The sequence below is a fragment of the Rhyacophila brunnea genome, unplaced genomic scaffold (assembly GCF_057557595.1).
Source record: "Rhyacophila brunnea isolate RB1 unplaced genomic scaffold, BYU_Rbru_1.0 scaffold_3, whole genome shotgun sequence".
NCBI lineage: Eukaryota > Metazoa > Arthropoda > Insecta > Trichoptera > Rhyacophilidae > Rhyacophila > Rhyacophila brunnea.
The window spans coordinates 7,704,677-7,726,588 of NW_028232965.1; the positions used below are offsets into that span (position 1 = coordinate 7,704,677).

Below are 21,912 nucleotides of genomic sequence, written 5' to 3' on the forward strand. Positions count from 1 at the left end.
AAGTAACACGGTCGAGGAACAGGAGTAATCTTGTGTCAGTGCTAATCTCTATTGATTATGTAGGTATTTCTGATGTACCAACCGTACTTTACCGCAGAACGAGTATAATATTAGTAATAATATAGAAATTCTGAATAGAGCCGGAAAAACCATAATATATCTTTCATGACTGTTCACGACCTGTCTGCACGAAGAGAATGTCCCAGAAATCTGGAAAAGTGCCTCAATCATCATTCTCCATAAAGCAGCGTTGACACGATCCGAGTACACTCGAACGAGCGCACTCGTACGAGACTTCATACTAATAACTTCTATCCGAGCTAGCTCGGAAGAGTAGGCGCGGTCCGAGTAGCTCGTGTAGGAGTACATAATTAATTAGTATGAAGCTTTCTCGTACGAGTGCGCTCGGTCCGAGTGTACTCGGATCGTGTCAACGCGGCTTAAGAAAGGAAACCCTAATGATCTGAAATTTATCTGTCGTTTAACCTGTAGTCAGGTATACAAAAATTTCACAAAAATACTATCCAACCGCCTAAAAACTATGTTAGGTACCTAGGTGATTGAGATATGTACCTAATATTTTACATTGATACAACAGTCAGCGTAAAGTTTCATAAGTCTTCTTACTGGAGTCCTATCAACAAGGATGTCCGTCAAGGCGACACGATCCTCTGGAATTTAACATAAAGTAGGTATTCACCGCTACTTTGGAAGACCTATTCAGACGATTTGATTGGAAGAACAGCGGAATCGCCTTTACCGGCGAATTCTACATGTTCTTTGCGGACGACATTGTTATCTGTGCGAACGACACCGTTGACATTCAGAATAGGATGAAGGAGCTTGCAAATGAAAGCCACAAAATAGATTGAGAGATAAATGTCACGAGGACTAAAGTACCTACTGATAAACAGATTTGCGGATCAAAAGTGATGATCATCTATGGCACTCAAATCGAACGGATAAAAATAATAATACCTATCTCGGATATGGTAAGGTGCATCTTGGGCATAACCTGGAAAGGTTACATAAGACACCAGTGGATAAAGAAGCAGATCAAAGTAAGCAATGTGATAGAGGCCGCTAAGCAGCTGAAGTGCAAATGGGCTGGACATATCGTTTGGCGAGTGGACAACCGATGGACAAATGCCATCCTTCAGTGGTATCCAAGGAGAAATAAATGGCCACAAGGCCCCTCCTAAAACCCGCTTGATAGACGAACTCATAAAGTTTGATGGATGTACATACGTCATACATGGCAGCGAACAGCTAGAAACTGAGGACAGTGGAATGAGCTAGGGGAGGACTTCATCCAGCAGTGAATCGAGCGAGATCAGCTGATGATGGTGGTGATAATTAGTAATAAACGTTAAGCCTGTCTGGCTAAAATATGAACAAATTCCGCAATGTGCAATAAATCGTCAACAGCTCGAAACCTGTAGAATAATTAACGAAAACCATGTTTGAAAACCTTTTTATTAGAGTTTTACCAGTTAAACGGTAGTTCATAATTCGATAACCAATCAACAAGCGTTACATCTAGTTACACACATCTTACTTACATCACAACCTTTACCTACAATTGACCGTGTATTTTTAAAGGTAGGTATGTGGATCAAATGTATAAGAAAATAATATGACTTATTCATGATTTCTAGGATCCAGGGAAAAGATGCAAAGGATATCTAGAACTTTTCATGCCAATGGACAGGGCTGCGTCAAGAATGACTAATGCCAAGCATCATAAAAAAATGCCCCTTGAAATGTTATAGCTTTTTCTCTCGATCCATTTCCTAGAACCAATGGCCTGACATATAGGCATTTATATTACATTAATGTGTGTCGATACCATAAGAGCTATCAATCGTCGATACCATTTTCCTTTCACCATTTCCGCTTCCTGCTCCTAAAATTTTCCGCAATCTGATTAAACAATTTAGGATCTATAATAGCATGTAAAGAGCGCCGTCATTATTTGATAATTAGCTTATACTCGTATATATCAAACAGTGACGTCCCGTGGGGTAGGCAGATTAGATTGAGCGTCGCTTGTGGGCGGCAGTTACTCGAAGGGCGGCAAATTGAGGAGAATCATTCGGTGTAAGTATATAGAAATATGTATCTAAACTTAGTAATAACGGAAATATATTTCTATTAAAAGATTGGCCTCTCTGGTTAGAAACAAAATGTACCTATTAATTAACATAAAAGGCTTAAAGGCCTGGTTTTTTTGTCGGGTTCACGATGTCTAGTTTACTTCCGATGTCGTTGGACGTCACATCCTTGATGACTAGCAATGACACGTGCATATTTGCGAATTATATTTAAATTATAGGTAGTGACCTATATAATTTGTCCAAATATTTTTGCTAGTCATTCGCGAGTTTTGAAAGTTGTCGAGTGTATATTTAAAACGTGTCCGAACCCGTGGACACGCAATATTGTAAAATGAAGTAAGTATGGCATTTAAATTTGATTTAGCGGTATATATTTTTTTAGTAATGTCTCCATACAACATACTTCTTAGATATTGGAGTCATGAAACGATGATAAAAAAAATACTGTATAAAAAATGGGGCGGCATTTTGGCGCTGTTTAGGGGCGGCATTTTGTCTCGGGACGTCACTGGTATCAAACTCCAATTCTTTTGATATTGATTTCACTAAGCACAAAGATCTAACTTATATTATTTTCTTTTTTACCTCCCTACTGTGTTATTTTAAGTGTGCGGATTTTGAAAAAATGCAATGATTTGAAATATAAGTACATACCTAGATCTAAAATATTTCGCGCTTGCATTTTCCTAATGTAGGTATGCAATGATATTTTTGTTATTTAAAATGTGATTATTTTTAAGTACCTACTTACGTACGTAAGTATGTCTAAAAATGAATTCTTCAATTTGCCAGCTATTGGTAAGTGCCTTCCTTCATCAGTATGCAACATGACTAGGTATGACCTTAATATATTTCAACATAAGATTCAGTTTATGCAATTAAATGTAAAATATTTTTATAATATTGTTAAAAGATATTTATGGGTATTTTCGTACCGCTGAAACCTGTCGCCCGGGTGCTATGCACCCCCAACAATTCCGTTTGCCGCGGCCTTAGCAATAGCTTCTTTTGTCACCAAATCTGGCATTATTTTTTGGCATCGAGAGTTGGCAACACTGGTGAGGGTGCACAGATTAATTTAGTCCGCGGCCACCCCGTTACGAATCCCTGCCGTATATCCTCAGACAGTCCACCTTGTAACAATACCAAAATGTACAACAATAATAATAATACATAGGTATACAAAAGTATTAATTCGTTTGAATACTTATCTAATTTTGCACTAAATATTAACTTTGACCGTACTACGTATGTTATGTCCGGACGTACAATCAATCAAATCACACGATTATAGAAAACGGATATTTTCCTGCCATCTTGGAATTTAGGGTCTCCATTTTAGGGGCGAATTTTGAATCATTTCAATATCTTAAAAATTACTCTTAAGATATATTTATTCATCATATAAAACTTCATACGTTTATACAAAAGTATAAGTACAGTTATTATTTAGGTACGCCGCTGGCCTTCTTAATTCAATGTTCAGTGGAACCTCTCATAACGAGCAAAACAAATTGTAAAAAATGGCTCCCTTAACGAGTGACATATTTCAGTATTTATTGATTTTAGAGCTAAAAAAATACGAATACACAGCTTTTTGCCCTCTCAGTATACCTACCTACTTTTTTAAAGAAAAAGAACACTTATTATACAATAAATAATATGTAACAAATTACGTAAAGAAAGTGTATGGTACCGATTTTCTTTTTGTCACCCACAATTTTCTAATTTGAAAATTCAAAATAATAATCATGTTTACCTATTGTACGAGTAGGTATAAAATAAACACGGTGGGGAATCACGTGGAATGTTTTTGGTGGATGAACGCTGATGTTGAAAAAATGATTTATTGTAACAGACATTAGAAATTAAAAAGTTAAGAATAAGAATTTTTTATATTTTACACAACGCGTGTGCGTTGAAAGAATTTAGGAGTATTTGGAACGCGTCTAACTTATTTGGCAGACATAAGTATTAAAAATGTATTAAAAAGTAAAACGAATCTAGTGTGTGAAAAAATACCTACTTGCGACATGATTTTAAAGTTTTTAACTTCATTTTGCAGCATTCTTAAAATTTATATGAAGTTTGAGGAGGAAAATTTTCTGTTTCCCTACCAGTGGCGCACCCAGGATTTAATAAGGAGGAGAATGTAAATTAGTCCCATATGCTCTTTTTCTTCTTCACAGCTTAATTTCTCGTTTATCGATCTTTTGTCTATTGCACTCGGTGTACCTATACCATGGTCCCCACATCTTGAAACGGGCCCTCAGGCTAGGATATTTGGCGGGCCCCCTACGTACCGCTAAGATTAAATGCAGTGTGAAACACTACATTAACGTTTTTCAAATTGTGTTTTAGTTCAAATTAAGGGTACTTATACAGTGAATTATTGGCGATTTTTAATACATCTACTTTAATAATGGAGCTGTCGATTATCGACATATAATAATCACAAAATATATTGCACAATTATATAAGTAATTGAAAATATTCATGGCCATGAAGTGTAATAGCGCCGCAGGCGACTTTTTTACTATTAAAGCTAATTTATGATGTGTGTCTATCTTACTTATCTGGTCAACCCGACACGCCGGGCCCCCCACATCCCGGGCCCCCAGGCTAGAGCCCTGTCAGCCCTCCCCAGCCATGACCTACACCGATCCGGAATTCGGGTGGACACCGAGAATTTTTTGACACTTCCCTTAGGTATTGGGTTTCTAAAAAAACCTGACATTAGTGTTTCGAAATTTTTTTTAGAAATTAAAATCTAAGAAATTTTTCTAAAAAGGGTGCTGGAGAATTATTACAAATCATTTTTTTGCCGTGTTTTTATTTGTCTAAGCCCAAAGGTATAGTTTATTGTCTTTCAATGTCAATGTTTAAAATCATTCTGATAATTTTCATGTTTGGGGGGTGCCAGGGTCTCTTGCCCCCCCACCTGGGTGCGCCACTGGTGTACACCACTCCGGAATTCGGGTGGACACCAAGAATTTTTTGAAATTTCCATTAGAGATTGAGTTTCTAAAAAAACCCGAAATTAGTGTTTCGAATTTTTTTTGTTAGAAATTAAAAGCTAAGAAATTTTTCTAAAGAGGGTGCTGGAGAATTTCAAATCATTTTTTTGCCATGTTTTTATTTGTCTAATCTATTGGCTTTCAATTTCAATGTTTTTGGGGGGGCAAGGCCCCTTGCCCCCCCCCCCCCTGGGTGCGCCACTGTTCCCTACTACTTTGAGAATGGTTGCCTGTAGGTTTCTGTGTGGAGTTTTAGGAATTCGAGAAATTCTTACGAGAAATATAATATTTAAAAAAAAATCGGAATCAGCGTTGCCAACAAAAAGAAGAAAAGTCTTTCGATTGGACGAAATTTGTTTTTTCGGAACGGAAAACATTCGACGAAACAATAACACCCATAATAAACCTCTCGACTACGAATCTGAATGAATTTTTTAGAAAATAATTCGCAAAATTTTCTCGCTTTACTTTAATAGCTACATTAAACTAATATGTCTCGAAAAGACATTAAACGAAACCAAAACTTATTCTTGATTTTGAGAATCAAAAGAAGTCAAAAAGATTTGACGGAGGCAGTGAGCCAGTGACGTCCCGTGGAAGTAGGCAAATTGAGCGTCGCTTGGGGGCGGCAGTTACTCGAAGGGCAGCAAATCAAGGAGAATCATTTGGAATATGTATATAAATATAGCTAGGTACCTAAACTTAGTAATAACGAAAATATCTTTCTATTAAAAAAATCAGCTCACTGGTTTTATCGGTTTCGCGATATCTAGTTTACTTCCGTTGCCCTCCGACGTCTTTGATGACCGGAAATGTCACATGCAGATTTTCGAATAATTTTTCTGATATTTTGTTAGTAATGTATCCATACAACACATTTCTTAGATATTGGACTCATGAAAGGATGATAAAAATACTAAAAATGAGGCGGCATTTTATCTAGGAACGTCACTAGACGGAGGAGTCTATTATCTTTTTGAAAAATGTAGAGAAATCACAAGCTCTACTTATGTGCCCTTAATTACTTACAGTAACCAACTTTCTTCTATATTCAATATACTTAACATGAAAACACCTCAGATATATCTACTAGAAAAAAATACATTTGAAAAAAATACGACGCCCGACGGGATTTGGACCCGTATATCCAATATGCTTTAACGAATTAAGCTACGGGCCACCTACCTAATTTCTTCTATATGGCTAAAATTAGGTATCGTCAGATATTATTATTATAGTGGTTTTGAAACAAATTTAATTTGTTGAGACATTAATTACAACTATAGTTATTGTTGACCGTTCCGAAGATGGGTTTATAGTCCGAAACAGCTGTCAGTATAAATGATTCAATTACAGTAGAATAAACAAAAATAACTTTGTTTCAAAACCATTATAATGGAGTTCTACGACGTAAACGCCGGTTCAATTAATAAATCATCATACATAGAGCTGACAAGTTCACATGTCCTCTCTGTCAACTTTAAGTGTTTTTTCAATTTTGCCAAACAATATCATTTTCAAGCTTTGTATCAAAGTAGATATTACACACCGTCCAATCCGTATATCTTGTTTTCTTATATCGAATAGGGAAACAGTTTTATAATCATTTATTAATTATTGATCTGGCGTTTAGGTGGTAGTATTCCGTATGTCAAAATCCTTACTTAAAATAATTAATTAATTCCCGAAATTTTAAAATCCCGAAATATCAAATGTGTATTTTGTTTCAAGATTTTCCGGGAAATCTTATAATAATAATATTTAATCAAGCTAAACTATGATGTGTTATGCTAACTTTGACAGCAATAAATAGAACAATCGGCTCTAAAGATCTTAAAATAATATAATACAATCACTGCCATAAAATATTAAATTATAAAGACTTACATAGCAATTTCCATATATTTTACCACGTTTTTATTAGCTCGTATTCTTCTTTGTCCAGTACAAATTTTTTCTTCTTTGTCCAAGATTTGTATTGGACGATTGAAGATTTTTAACTAACTTCCCGACTAGCTAGACATTTGAAACTTTTAGAATAAATTATCAGAACACGACGACAATGCATTCTTTTAATACTTTCAGCCATCTTTAAGCAAAATTGAATTCATTTTCAGTTAATTCTGTTTAGTATGTTTCGGAAAAAAAATCGTCAAAAGTAAAACACTATTATTGGTTGCTAAGGGGGTCCTAGCAACCAAATTATTATTATATAAGTGCGTTACTATGGAAATCAATATGAAATGTCAAACTAACATTGCAGTGTTCTATATTTATTCAGAACTTATTTCTATCAAGTACAAAAAAAGTATTTATTAATACATAGAATTGTCAAGTTTATGTGATTCAACAGAAAATTTAAAAACGTGATATATAAAAAGTTTATGTCGAAAATATAATAAAACTAATTCCAAAATTTCAAATGTCAGGAATAAGAAATCGACCGGGATTGCAATGGCCTAATAGGGATGAGGGATATTTTATATTTGTTTTTATAATATATCCCTCTATGGATACGGTAGCGGCTCCGCACTTATAAGCTAGGATAGGGATAGCAAAACCGCGTCACGGGAGCAATGTGACCCCCGCACCTTGAAGCCGGCCCACAGACCAGGTTCTTTGGAAAACCTCCCTACCTATTGCTAGTGTGATACTATACAGCAGCATTTTCCAAATGGCATTTCGTGGAGCCCCAGGGTCCCACGAGACAGAATTGAGGGTATTTCGTATATTTAAAAAAAATCCTCTTCAATTTATTGAGTTGTCGGCGCTCGACATTATAACATGAAACACTGTTCGCGACCCTCTTCTGTGGTAGCCAAGTAACACACCACACATCTCCATATTGGATAAGTAGCTATTTTCAGAAAAGACACTAAAATAATAAAAAAAACAAAATTCTACACGTGAATTATTATTTGATTAGGTATCTATATCAATTATCATATCACATCAAATAATATATCGCACATGTATCACACAACCACATAAGTATTTGAAAATGTTATTATTCTTGGAGTAAAATAGACTTGTTTTTACTATGAGAGAAAATTTGTGATGTGTGTTTATCTCACTTAGCTTGTCGACCCGCCACGCCGGGCTCCCAGGCTAGAATTATAAAAATAAAACTATCGTCAAATTACTACCGAGAACACAATGGCTCATTCAATATTAATTAAGGGCAGCTATTTTGAGTCTAGGCGATTTTTTCTGTGAAGGTTTCTAGAATTCATAATCATTTGCTATATTTACCGAGGAGAGAGTTAAGGGGTTGGAAATTTTAACATTTTTGGTAGGTACTGAATATGAAAATCCGACGGCAAAAATGAATGATCTACAGATTTTCTTTCTCTTTTACCATTTATACTGCTAATCCTGGCTAGTGTCTTTTATATGTCACCCCCCCCATGTAAAATATCTACGGCTCCTGAAAAAATCCAAATTGTTCCGCTTTTCACGATTGACTTTGTTCGACAACTTTGCCGACCTCTGTAAGGGAACAAATTAATAAGATATTAGGCGGTAGTTGCTATTTTTTCAGATAACTGACAATTAATTACGCATACTTTACACTTACCTACGTTAATTTTAATGTTCAGTTTACAGGCGACGCTTTATTAAGCTGGTCCTTGAATTAGTGCAATCAATATTTAGCCACACTTTACTTTTTATAATATAATATTTTGATATAATTATATTTTACAATATAAAACAATTGGAATGGCCACATTTCATCGTGATTATATTATTAATATAATATTAACAATGTGCCAATTATTGATTGTAGACTAAAATATTGGCCATTTTTTTTAGTGGGATTGACGGAATTTTATATTATGAGGTAGGCAACTTTAAAATTTTGAATACGTATTTGAACTTGAAGAATAATTCCCTTGTGTTTGAATTTTCTTGTGTTTCGTTCAATTCAAATTGAAAGCTTATACTAGTAGTAATAATTTTATAAATTTCTAATAATGTACTCCAATAAAATAGTATTTATTATATTGAATTCAAATTTACATTTGGAATTACATAATATAATAACATTAAAAAATTAATAATACTAAAAAAGTTTATCAGTAAAATAGGCTTTGGTAACCGAAATAACGATCGAGTAAATTCACAAAAATATGGTAAAAGTGTATGGAATATTATACTGCAATAATTATCATTAATATTAGAATAGGTACATAAATCTACTGAAACTCACGAATCTTATGTTTTTCGCCTATATAACAACTATTGGAAATTTAATATTGTTTTAGATATTATAATATGGTGCCAATACTATTCAACGAATCAATGTTATATTAATATATTTGTGTATATGTTTAAAAAAATCTAAAATTATATTGAAAGGTAAATTAACCTACCTAAATTTATAAATTCACATTTAAGATAACTATGCTAAAACTATAAAAAAATTAAATACACATTGTCAATTTCATCATGTCATTGTTTGTAGAATCAATTAAAATCGTTTTAAAATGGAATTCTCAGATCAATTTTTAAGTTTAATGAACTGAATTCGAAGCGAAATAAATTAATAAAAGTAAATTGCTTCAACGTCAAACAAATTATCTCGTGCACCGTTCTGTATGCACCCATAATAGCTGTTGATTGTAGCCGCGCGGTCACTCGGGTCGTCATTATTGGATTCGTCGACGTCGATTGCAAATATGTAATTTAATAAAGTCATGAGGGTGAAAATAAAAATCATTGTGACCCTAAAACGACCGCCCCCCTCTTTCCCCGCCCTTCGCCGTCATGCTCCCACCCTCATATAGACTCGAGACCGCGGGCCGACGCGTTTTATTCAAACAAAACTTTTCGCCGCACTTCGACGTGTTTCCGACAGGAGCTGATCTCCTCCGACCTGACGTACACGTCGTCGCTCCGATAGAAAGTCGCGTCTCCCGTCCGGGCATATTGCCGAGTTGGAAGGGTCTATCCGAATCTATAACGAATCGCATATCACAATCGGCGGAAGCGATAAGGCGTCCGCGCTGAAATTTTACGATTCGAGTGTTTTAGAATTAATCGAGCTTCGCTATTCCGCGGGGGATCTCTTGCGCAGATGGACTCGTCGCGCTTTTCCTCCGGCAGCCGGAGAGGACAACGATTCAGACATTAGGTCGCGATCGATCGTTGCAACGCGATTTCAGTCGAAATTAACTTTTTCAATATTTGTTAGCACCGGCAGAATGTCATTTCGGAGAGCCAGCCCGCGGTGGCTCCGGGCGTAGGGGCGCACCGTCGAATCTCCGAGGGGGCCACGCTGGGGCGGGGCGGATGCGGGCTCGCGGGCGGTAGGATGTCTCGGGTGCGAGCGCGCCGACGGTTCGGGGCGCTCACGGCCTCGCTCCTGGCGGCTCTGTTGACGCTGGCGGCCGCCGGGGGCGGATCCCTGTCGGGCGTCGGCGGGTGCGCTCCGGCCGACCGCGCCGCCGACCGCAGCCCCGACAATACCACGCTGGCGTGCGCGACGTGCAGGCTGCGAGGCGAGATGAAGGCGATAAGGCTGGCGGCGATCCGCGAGCACGTCCTGGCGAAGCTGGATTTCTCGCAGGCGCCCAACACCACCGGCAGGGTGCTGCCGGCCGTGCCCCAAGACATGCTGGCGCAGCTGTACGAACGCGAGCGTGAGAGGTCTCCGGAGCCCGAGATGCAGGGGGATGAACCTCCCGCGGCCAAGTACCTTCGCCACAGAGACGTGGACCGCGACTACGCCACCACTGACAGGATCATCGCTTTCCCTCGTTAGTATCTCTTCCCCCTTGGATGTTCCTATGTTAATATCTCTACTACTACCCATGCTCATTGAATATAATATATTTTTTGTACAAATCTAATACCTATACCCATCATAATCGTAATTATTTAAATTTAATAAGCCATTTTGCATCTCCAGCACAAATTATTTCTATTTCGGTTTAATACTATAAAACCATTATTAGATAGATATTCATCTTCTTATAAGTCTTGAGTAATAATAATGAATACTTGCACTGAATCTGTATTCATTTTGTGAATACTTAACACACAAAAAGTAAAAATAAATTATCAATTTACATCGATGAGTGTTGGCAAGCAAAATGGCTACCCGTTTCAACTCCTTTCAAAATACCTATCACATCAAAAATTTCTTCGATTTTCACTCATGATAACTCGCTATAATACACGAAAATCGTCTAGTAATACCATCAATAATACTCTAAGTTCTATGGAGTCGACCCAAACGCTTTAATTCTTTCAATTTATTAAACATGTTATAACAATTAATTAATGACGTAACCAAGATTTGTGAAATCCAAGTCTACCATTTTAATTCGAAAATGGTCACCTGTTGCATTCGCAGCCTACAAGGTAAAATATGCGCGTAAAAACGAAGACTCTGGAAATTAGAGACAATGATGACATGAAAGCCGATTCATTCGTTTAATTTGTTTGAATTGATTATAATTTAATTTAATATTTTGAAATATGCGAAAACTGAGTGAATAATTATGCAACAAGAACCTACCTACCTTCCACCTATAAACTCCTATATTATTATTATATATATTTCTATATTTCACATATATTTATAATATTTTATTACAATACACGTTACCATTTTTGTCTATAATTATTTTATAATCATCATAGACACGCATGATTAATTTACACATACAACAGTGTGAATCTTAACACCACTCTAACATTATACCACTAAAGTATATCTACTGACGTAATATTGCGTGTCAATCAATTTATTCTACAAACAATAAATTTGAAAATAAAAATTCCGGATCGCTAAATAGAAAAAAAACTCAATATTAAAAATTTGATATAATATTGATTTACTTACGTTTAGAATTGAAAGTGTGTGAATATTTTGATAATTTAAACTTTAAAAATTAACATATATTTTTGTAGATCATAATTATTTTAACATATTTTAATATTAATCATTATTTTCATTCATCAGAAACGTTTCGCTATGATTGTAATGTACTTACTCTACTTTACATGTACTTATAGTTTATTCTTATGCATTAGTACCTACATAATTATTATGTAGCTATCTGTTGGACGTTTTCCATGTTTGTTATCAAATTTATTATAGCCATCTACATCTAGCTATATAATAAAATTGTATAATATTTTGTTATTTGTACGGAAAATTATAATAAAATTGTAAATATAGTAGGATTATTATTATGATAACATTACACATAATTCAAATTCAAATGGCAGGTTTTACGATCTTGCTTTTCTTTAAATGTTTTTCAATTGATCTGTATATTAGGTATATATCTTGATCATCTCCCGAAGAGGTGTTTTTTACAATTATTATTTTACGAGTGATGGAGGCTAATCAGTGCTATAGATTCAAAAAAATAACGATGTGAGATTCAAGCCCGCGACTCATCTAAAACAAACTAAAATTTCGACGTTTAGTAGAACTCAGATAAATATATCTTTTATCTAACTCAAAGGTATGTACTGGTCGCGCAAAATTGTAAAATGCGTATTTTGAAACAAATTAGCATTGTACACGGTTTAACAATAAATAATATCCATTAAAATTGCGTTAATATATTATGATGTTTTAACTGTGTTGCATTTATTTAAAAGTAGTATTATGTTAACAACGTATGCTATTAGATAAAATGTCATAAACTATTTTGCAGCGGGCATTGAATATTATTCTTTACATACGCATTTTTCTTTTAAATTCAATTTCAGGCGTGAAGCTTTCTCTGCCGTAGCATTGAAAATTCGGCAAGCGATAATGTAATCCACGCATATAATACCAACGTGTATAATAATATACTAAAACAAATTCTTGTTATTTTGAAATTAGCTAAATGAAAATATTTCCATAATGGGGATTTTATAAATAACTCTGACTGTCATGTTATTGACACTTGATTAATTTGCCGGGAAATCTAAGTTTTTTGTCAAATATACAGTATGATTACAAATAATTAACTTACTTCATTTCATAAAAAAAACGAAACATGATCAACCTGGTGTGTTTCGTGTTTTTAGTTTACATAGGCAGATAAATAAAATAATCGTTTCAGTACATATTATTTAATTCAGTGTTTATTTCAAGTCAACCCACGATCAATTAAATATTATTTGGAGGTATTATTTATTATTATAGTATATTAAATGTTGTTGACTATTTTTGCATTTATCTTTTCATGTAGGTAGGTATTAAATTATATTACCTATCATATTTTCTTTTGAAGATGTGATATTTTTTTCATAAAATGTTGATAACTTTATTGTTTGTTTGAATTTCGAAGTATTATCTAATTATTAAAGATATCGATATGTAGATAAATTAATCATATATTTGTATCAATGGTATAGGTTGGTGGTGTTTTCTGTCACCATGTAGATTTTCGACGAAAATTGCGCATTGAAGACTGACAAGCTTCGGAATTAAATTATTATCCACAACGCGACGGTTAGCGTCAGCCATTATGTATGCTAATGAAATAGCTTCTAAATGCATTGAACCTGTTAATACGTGCCAAGGCGCTTCGGTTCGCAAATCTTTGTCTTCTCGAAACTTCTTTGCTGTCCAGAATAAATGCATAGGTAAATAAATTCGCGCACTTCATCAACCCGCTGACACAAGATCAACGACATCAAAAATTCGCACACGCTTATCTACACGATTTTTAACGGATTTTCACTTTTGTTATAATGTCCGACGATATATTATTGCCTTACTGCTTGCACATGTTTTATATTAAAAGATTATCCAATAACCCTATTTAATTGTTTTATCGAATTTGTTGTGGTTTTCCAGACAACCTCCAATACGAAACATCCATCACAAAATTGAACGTATTATGTACCTATAACTAAGGGTAGGTATTGGTACATAGGTAGCTATTTTTTCTATAAATGTTCTCAAGTACTTTCAAGATTTTATTAGCAAAAAACTGATTTCAAATTAATAATGTGTTCGTAAACATAGATACTTATATCAAATCTCGTAAATAAGTTTTTGTTTCTTGGACATTTTGTAATCTACTTTAAAACATAATGCATATAATATGTAGGTAAGTAAGTATATGTAATGATGTACTTACACGTATCATGGATACATCCTATCATGGATATAATTCACCCTATTATATCGTTATGGTATATAGAAAACATTGAAATATTGAATGCCATACGTCATACAAGCATCTGCATGGCCGGAAACTCGTCTTCCTATTCGGTTTGAATTAGTACTTCAGACTTCCGTTTCCTTTTCCATTCTTAGTACCTACCTAATTGAATAGATTGCGAATAATTCGATTTTCAAGAGGTAATGCATATTAAATTATGTTATAAGAGTTAGTAGAAAATAAATATTCTATCTGTATAGCAAAGTCGCTTACGAACTATTTGTCTTTACGAAAGTTTAATTTAAACTTTTAATGATTTACAAGGATTTATAAAAGAGTGGAATAATTGTTAATTATTATCGATTATTTTTTGTATTTTCCCCTTTGATTTTCCCAGTTGGAATCTTTAAATACAAATGAAGAATGGGCAGCGCTCGGAATGGACAGGAACGCACCGGAGCGCCGTTGTGGTTCGTGGAATTCCAAAATATACCGTTCCGGCTCGTGGATTCATTTAAAATTGCGTTGCGGTTCGTTAGATTGAGATAATTATATATGAATGTATCTTTTAAAGTTTTTTTTCTCAAAATTAAAAATTAACGAAGTTAAATGTTATGCCGGGCGTGCAAGGGTTAAAAATAAAAATTATGACATCCCTAAATTTCTTTCAACCTTCTTATTTTGTGTCGATATGTCCATGCCTAAATGCATTGTCTAAATAACAAGAAACAACCAGCTGCAAGCGTAAATTACTTTATTACCCAAAAAAATGTGCCTTGCTGACACTATTTGAAAACTCTTAAAAAATAAAGTATACATTGTTTAATAATTTCTAAAGGATGAAACATTTCAAATCTCAATACAATCTTGCCTTTAACTTACGCATTGTTAATTTACTTACCTACTAATTTATTATAAGTATTATTTTATTCGGAGTGACAAAAATTATTACTTCGCCATTTATTTTCGGGTGAATGAATTGTGTTTTCGATGGTTAAATTAATACAAAAAAGTTTGATAATTTGACTCGTGCAATCCGCTATAATATTCCTATTAGTTGCCTTTTAAAATATTTTGTATTATTTAAGATATAAATACGTTTCTAAACAAAATTGTTTATATTATTAGTTTGGTGTTTTTTTTGCTACATTCTAGTAAGTTTTGTGATTTAATTTTAACTGTGTGCTTAACTTGATTTTTTAATAAAAAATTGTTCTCCTAAAAGTTGGTCAAAAATGTCATCAGGCGAAACGTGTTAACCGAAACTATTGAAAAATATTTTGTCGCAGATAACGTAACGCTGGCCACATACCTACACAATTTGATCATTTAAAAATGATATTGAATGGTTATTTATAAAAATAATGAAGGTATAATAAAGTAGTAGGTAATTCGTGTAAATCTGCTAAAACCACATTACATTACATTAGGAATTCACTCCAATAACCATTGAATTGGCAACAGATGGTATTCATCTCAACAATTGACTTTTGTTAAAAAAAGCTTATGACGTGTCGTAAACCCCTCTTTTTACGATGTTTACATTTGTTTTGTAATTTACATTATTGTTGAATTGCGACTATAGTACAATAAATCTCGTGATATAACTACTACATTCATTCATTTATTTGCCATAGGTCATGATGAGTAGGTATACTTTTTTGTAAGTGAATTTTGTTGCTTCTGGTAAGTTTTGTGTTTTAATTTTAACTTTGTGTTGAACATATTTTTTAATAACAATGTGTTCTCTTAAAAGCTAGTTAAAATTCTCAGCAGGCGATACGAATACCTTTATATCGTCGGTGTATTGTAAAAATGGCGAATTAACCAAAATACTATTACAGGAAGAGAATTTTTAACCTTTGACATTTATTTATTAATTACCTGTGGATGAATACTGTCCTTATAATAGGCTTTATAATATAATATTTTAAAAAGTCTATTATGTTAAATTCGCTTTTTCTTCGTAACACTAAGTGGATAATCACCCTTACAATTATCGTTTTTAATAAGTACTTTCCTGTGAGATACAAATTCGCCATTTTTACATAATTATATTATTACATATATACCTATATACTATTGTCGCTGGTATCCAAACTGATTTAAGATAATTCTGGCCACACGCACAATTTGATAATTTTGTGGATATTTATAAAAATAATGAAGGCTAAATTACGTAGTAGGTACTTCGTGTAAATCTGCTAAAACATTAGGAATTCTTTCCGGTGGACAATACAGTGGCAACATCTGTTCTGTGATTCAATAATTATTATCATCTCAACAACTTGACTCGTGTTAAAAAATATTTATGATAAGTCGTAAACCCCAATTTTTACAATGAATATTGAATGATTTTTTCTACAAAAATGTGTTTGGGCCATTGATGGTTTGGGCAGAAAATATTGAATAGCCTTCTGCAGAGTTTATTTATTTGGGACGTTCCTATTGTATTACAATTATTATTACATGCATTGTAGCTTGTGACTTTAAAAATAATAGAAATAATACATAGGTAGTATGGAGAGAACTTTTACTTAATTTTTGTTTGTAAATTTGTTTAAAAAAATATAGGAATATCCTTTAATAAAAATGTACGACTATCATAATATCTGTATTGTATGTAGGTACCTATTATCATTTCCATGGCAATAATAATGTGAGTAGGGAAGGACAAACAACATAGATTGAATCGTTTAGAATAAGTAGGTACTAACAAATTAGGTACCTATGTGTCCAGTGTGGACATCTAATTATCTTAGGTGGTGTTAGTCATAGATTATTAAATAAATACGGTGGTAGATGTATATTACAATAATGGTAACCAAAGCATCACCATTGTAACATAACATGCATACAATACAATATTAGTCCTTATAATATTGAATATAGTAGGTACTAATTAATGACAATTTTATATTATTCTATAAGAATCGCGCTTAGCAACCTGAGTTTCACCTTCCGTCATGTTTTATCTTATATAAATGAAAATGACACACATTGGTAATTTAATTACAAATAATGCTATCTTTACGTTGTTTGGATGACTTGAAACTTTTATTAGATGTAGGTACGGCCTTCCTTATAGTGGAGAAGGTTCAAAATAAATCTTTGAGAATCCTTTAAAGCTGTGTGGATAGTGGATACTATCCATGGTTTTATCCGATTGATTTCTCAAGACATATGCTTACATACTGTATTCTGAAAGTTAAAAAGAGAACTAGGTATTTAGGCTTCGTACTTTTTCCAACTTATATCTACCCAGTACAAATGAGAACTCTGCCATTATTGGTACTTAGTATTGATTTTATTATATATTATTTTATAACTTTCTTGATAATCTAAGTTGTTTGTTCTGCCAAGGTGCAATAATTGCTAATGATAATTGGGCAGGAAATAACTATGTTCAACCAAATCGCTTCGGATAATCGTATATTCCACCTGCGTGAGAACGAGTTTATGTGAACGTTATTTTATAAATTCTTGGTATAGGTAGGCAGTAATATAAGTTATAATCAGTGACGAGTGGTGGTAGAGGTATCATGCACTGGTTATAGTGGTAGATAAAGTAAGAATAAAGAATAATACAATTTTTGACGGTATACTTTGTTAAAACAAGATTATTTCGCCTGCGGCGCTGACAATCCTTACCAACCTGCCCAATATAGATCCACGTAAGAAGTTTAAAGTTTATTGTTGCATTTTTATATTAAAAGTACGTACGTACGTAAAGAAAGGATTAGCATAAGTACTTAGTTTCGGAAAATTATACAGCGTTCCTGTTCGTGAAATTTTCCATTTCGAGCACTGAGAATGGGATGTCAGACAGTAAATCTTTCACTTTAGAATAATGAATCTGAAAATTGGACTTAATTGATGGTAGGTAATGCGGTAATGCGATTCGTAGCCGATTTAAACATTTCTAAAAATAGTTGACAAAATCGTCGGAGCAAAATCTAATAATGTAATAATATTATTCGGTCTTCATTACCTACTAAATCTGCATAGGCCATAGACAAATAAACACGTACCTACCTGCATCAAAATAAATAAAAGAAAAGGCAATTTTAATCGTTTTATTTATTCAATGATACAATGTTAGATTTGTAAGATAATATTTAGAATAATTCCTACTTTGGCCTTAATATAATATGAAAGCACACATAGGTAAATAATAAAAACATTGTATCATGTTTATATTTGCATTCATAATATTATAAATACTGAACTTCTATGCAAACTCATAACTTCTTAATAATTATTATTAATGGCAACCTATACTAATAATATAGGTACATGCAGACATAACCATAATCATTTTTTTTTATTATCTTTCTGGTTACTAACGAACATTATAATTTATTAATACATGTTGAATTTTTAGTCAATAATAATTTTATTAACAAAGATTTTTCAATAATTTAAATTGAATTTATTAGACACTGTAATTAATTGCTTTTAGGAAAAAAACGCCCGGCGAGACTTCATACTCGTAAATCCAATACAACTTTTTTCAGGAAACTATATACAATAATATTAGCGTAGTATTCAATAAAAAAAAATTTTCTTAATAAAATGGATTTTACCAGTTTTACAAGATAACCCAATGATTATATTATTGATTGCATCATAGCCATGTTCAAATAGCTGATATATTATATTAATATGCAGGTATCTATACCAAATATAGTAAATGAATTGTGTGCATAATATATTAGTGTAACTCCGCCATAGCCGGTCCCAAGCCCGAGTTGAAAAAGGAGGAGGGAGACGAATTTTGTTTTTTTCAGGTTGCATGTATTTTTTTATTAATGACTTTATGATAAAACCAGCGCATTTATTGCAATGCACCTACCACGAGTGGAATGTATCGCGCTAGGATTACCAAATTAATAATCCGAGCGTGATATATTCCACTCGCGGTGGGTACAATGGAATACAGACGCAAAACACCCGCTTTAAAAAAATTCGAAATTCAAAATCAATGCATCTTTTGTTTCAGGCAAATTGAACACAGACTCATCCAGAATCAAGAGAAGACAAAAGACAAGCGTATAATTATTAATGAATACTATTCTTATTTTGAAATTCTGCTGTGTATACCTACCTCACTTAATTCCATTGCAGTTTTAGGTAGGTGCGTAGCTGTCACTTCTTTTATAATCTATGGCAAGTCATAAGGCAGAAGACACTCGACGTCTAGCCTAGGAATCATTCTGATATATCGCCAAAATTGAATTAATCAACGGGCATATGATTGATTGCACTTAAACAGGCGACGTTGTGTCTGTCCGCTGATTTGATTACCTACGCATCACCATGTTGGCTAGACTAGTTAAGTGGACCCTGGCTAGACGACAGCCAGACGGTGTTTGATGATTAATCCTATTGCGCTTCTCGAGTTAGATACTTGTACTCCATTATAAACTGTAAATTGGAGTCCAGAGGTAGGCGCCTTATTAACGAGTGATTATATACATTAGGTAGTGGTTCTAAACCGTTTGCACCGCAACCTATCTTACCACTTGTATTATCGAAGATTGATAAGTATATATTTGTAACACTCGTAGTGTCATTTTTAAACTTGGTACAATATAAATAGACATGAAAAAACTCTCGATCAATAAATCTATCTACCATGCAACAGGTATATTATAACAGAGGAGCGCACCGGAGCGCCCATCCGGCTCGTGAAATTGGTAAAATTATCGCTCCGTCTCGTGGAAAAAATATTTTGACCGTCTGAGCTAGATAGCCCATATAATAGAAAATCTAACACACATATTTTTTAAAAATACACATAAAATTTGATAACTATGTAAATATCTACAGAAAATTGTCGAGCGCTCCGGTTAGTATTTTTTTTCCATTTCGAGCGCTGTAAAACAGAGCAACTTTTCAGTAGAACAGTTTCAAATTGTTTTCTTTTAAAATATGGTACTACAAAGTTAAATTGATTCTGATTCGTTCTCTATGAATTGGCTAAATCAAGAAAATGAAGGTGGCTTTGCTATAATAATATACCATTACGGTTATTGTAATAAAATATTATAGTTCCGATTATTAAAATATATGTCCCAAATACCATAGAGTTATAAGTTGTTGCTTAGCAGAACCGTCGTCGGTCATTCCTAAATTTTGCTAGAAAATAATTGAATGGGCAGACATACGGTTTCTTCGAATTTGCTAACCTTATAAATATATAGGATGTAAATTTTCATGTGCAGGATTTCCATACACATCGGCTTATTTTATTATACGTAGGTATATGTAGGCACTATCAGAACACTAGAAATATATTGTAAACAAAAAAAAAAACAGTTTAATACTATCGACAGAAGGATGGATGTAAGAATATTATTGAACACTAATTGTTAAACTAATAACTTTTAAAGACTGATATCATAGATATATTATTATCTCATTAGGTTAACTCCATTAATTCCCAATACTTTACCATTGTCCTCAGAATGGGCGATTCTACACCAGCCCTTGAGTGTAGTATTTTTATTGTTTATAATTACTAATTAACTAATGATCTATTATTAGGTTTTGAGGATTTATTATACGCTTATCGAGTGCATTATTATTATTATTATCGATACGGTATGAGGATTTTTACAAACACTTCAACTATTCATAATTTGTTTGTTATTTTTTTTATTATTGGATCCTTGACCTAATAATATGTAGGTGATGTGGATGTGTTTTTACCTTTGTACTTTATTGTATTGGTTTGTTGAAGAAGTCAGAGTTAATAGTGCTCGTTGGCAGTGTGTGTTTGCCTTTTGGTGAGTGTACACAGTGCCTGAAGATGCCGAAAGGCGAAACCTGGGCCGCAAAAAACGACTCAAATGAAATAGTACAAAACTTAAATCCATTATAATTTAAATTCAAAGTTTGTTTAGTGCTTTGTGGAGGTGCGCCTCACGATAATAGAATCGCCGGGATAATGCACATTTTTAATATATACACATATCCAATATATCATTAAAATTATTATATATTAGTAATAGCACCATGGTGGAGTAGTGCGAGTGCTCGTCTCTGAAACCGCGGGTTCAAATCTGACATAAATCACAGAGCAAAAATCTAACCATTAATTATTATCGTAAAAAACTCCACTATGTGAAAAGTAAATGAGATTATTAGGTACATCAATAGATTAAACAATTTCATGTTTTTTTTTAAATAACTAATTTAGGGGCGTTTTTCGGTTTTTGGCAAAAATACGATTTATTCCTGGATCTGGTTGCAAGATTTGGAAGTCAACCGTAATCAACGTACGTTTGTTATTTTCGTTAATTAGGTATGTTCATAAAGTGTAATGTTATTATTGTAGTTATGTACCTAATCGATTTTCAATAGTACAATAGACCATGAGTTGATGAAATTATTGCCATACCTATAATACAACTTTCCCGATTTTCCGTCGAGTTATTTCAGTATAGGTGCCTACTTACGTGCGAAAGTGCAGATCAGCAATGTACCTTTCACAAAATAAACTGCAATGTCATATTGTCACCGTCACGTATATTATTTTTTATTAAAGTGACCGAGCAATGATGTTTGCATTAATTTAAGTGTTTAAGATATGATATTGTCGGCGGAGCCGTGATGCAGGCGGGTCATAAAAATCAAATGAATTTGATTGGG

The 21,912-nt window shown here is 33.6% G+C and overlaps 1 protein-coding gene across 1 annotated transcript; it reads left to right on the forward strand.

Moving 5' to 3' along the window:
- Positions 1-8,768: 8,768 nt before the first annotated feature.
- LOC147067817 (uncharacterized) lies at positions 8,769-20,559 on the forward strand. Its single transcript, XM_085952368.1, has 3 exons — positions 8,769-8,975; positions 10,329-10,893; positions 19,259-20,559. Exons 2-3 carry the CDS (start codon positions 10,449-10,451, stop codon positions 19,312-19,314), a joined length of 501 nt encoding a protein of 166 aa, XP_085808494.1. The 5' UTR covers positions 8,769-8,975; positions 10,329-10,448; the 3' UTR covers positions 19,315-20,559.
- Positions 20,560-21,912: the final 1,353 nt, after the last annotated feature.

Excerpts from the sequence above, each read along its gene's own strand:
- LOC147067817 (XM_085952368.1), top strand. The coding sequence starts at position 10,449 with ATGTCTCGGGTGCGAGCGCGCCGACGGTTCGGGGCGCTCACGGCCTCG. Across the intron at positions 10,894-19,258 it reads CAGGATCATCGCTTTCCCTC|GCAAATTGAACACAGACTCA; the intron begins GTTAGTATCTCT and ends CTTTTGTTTCAG.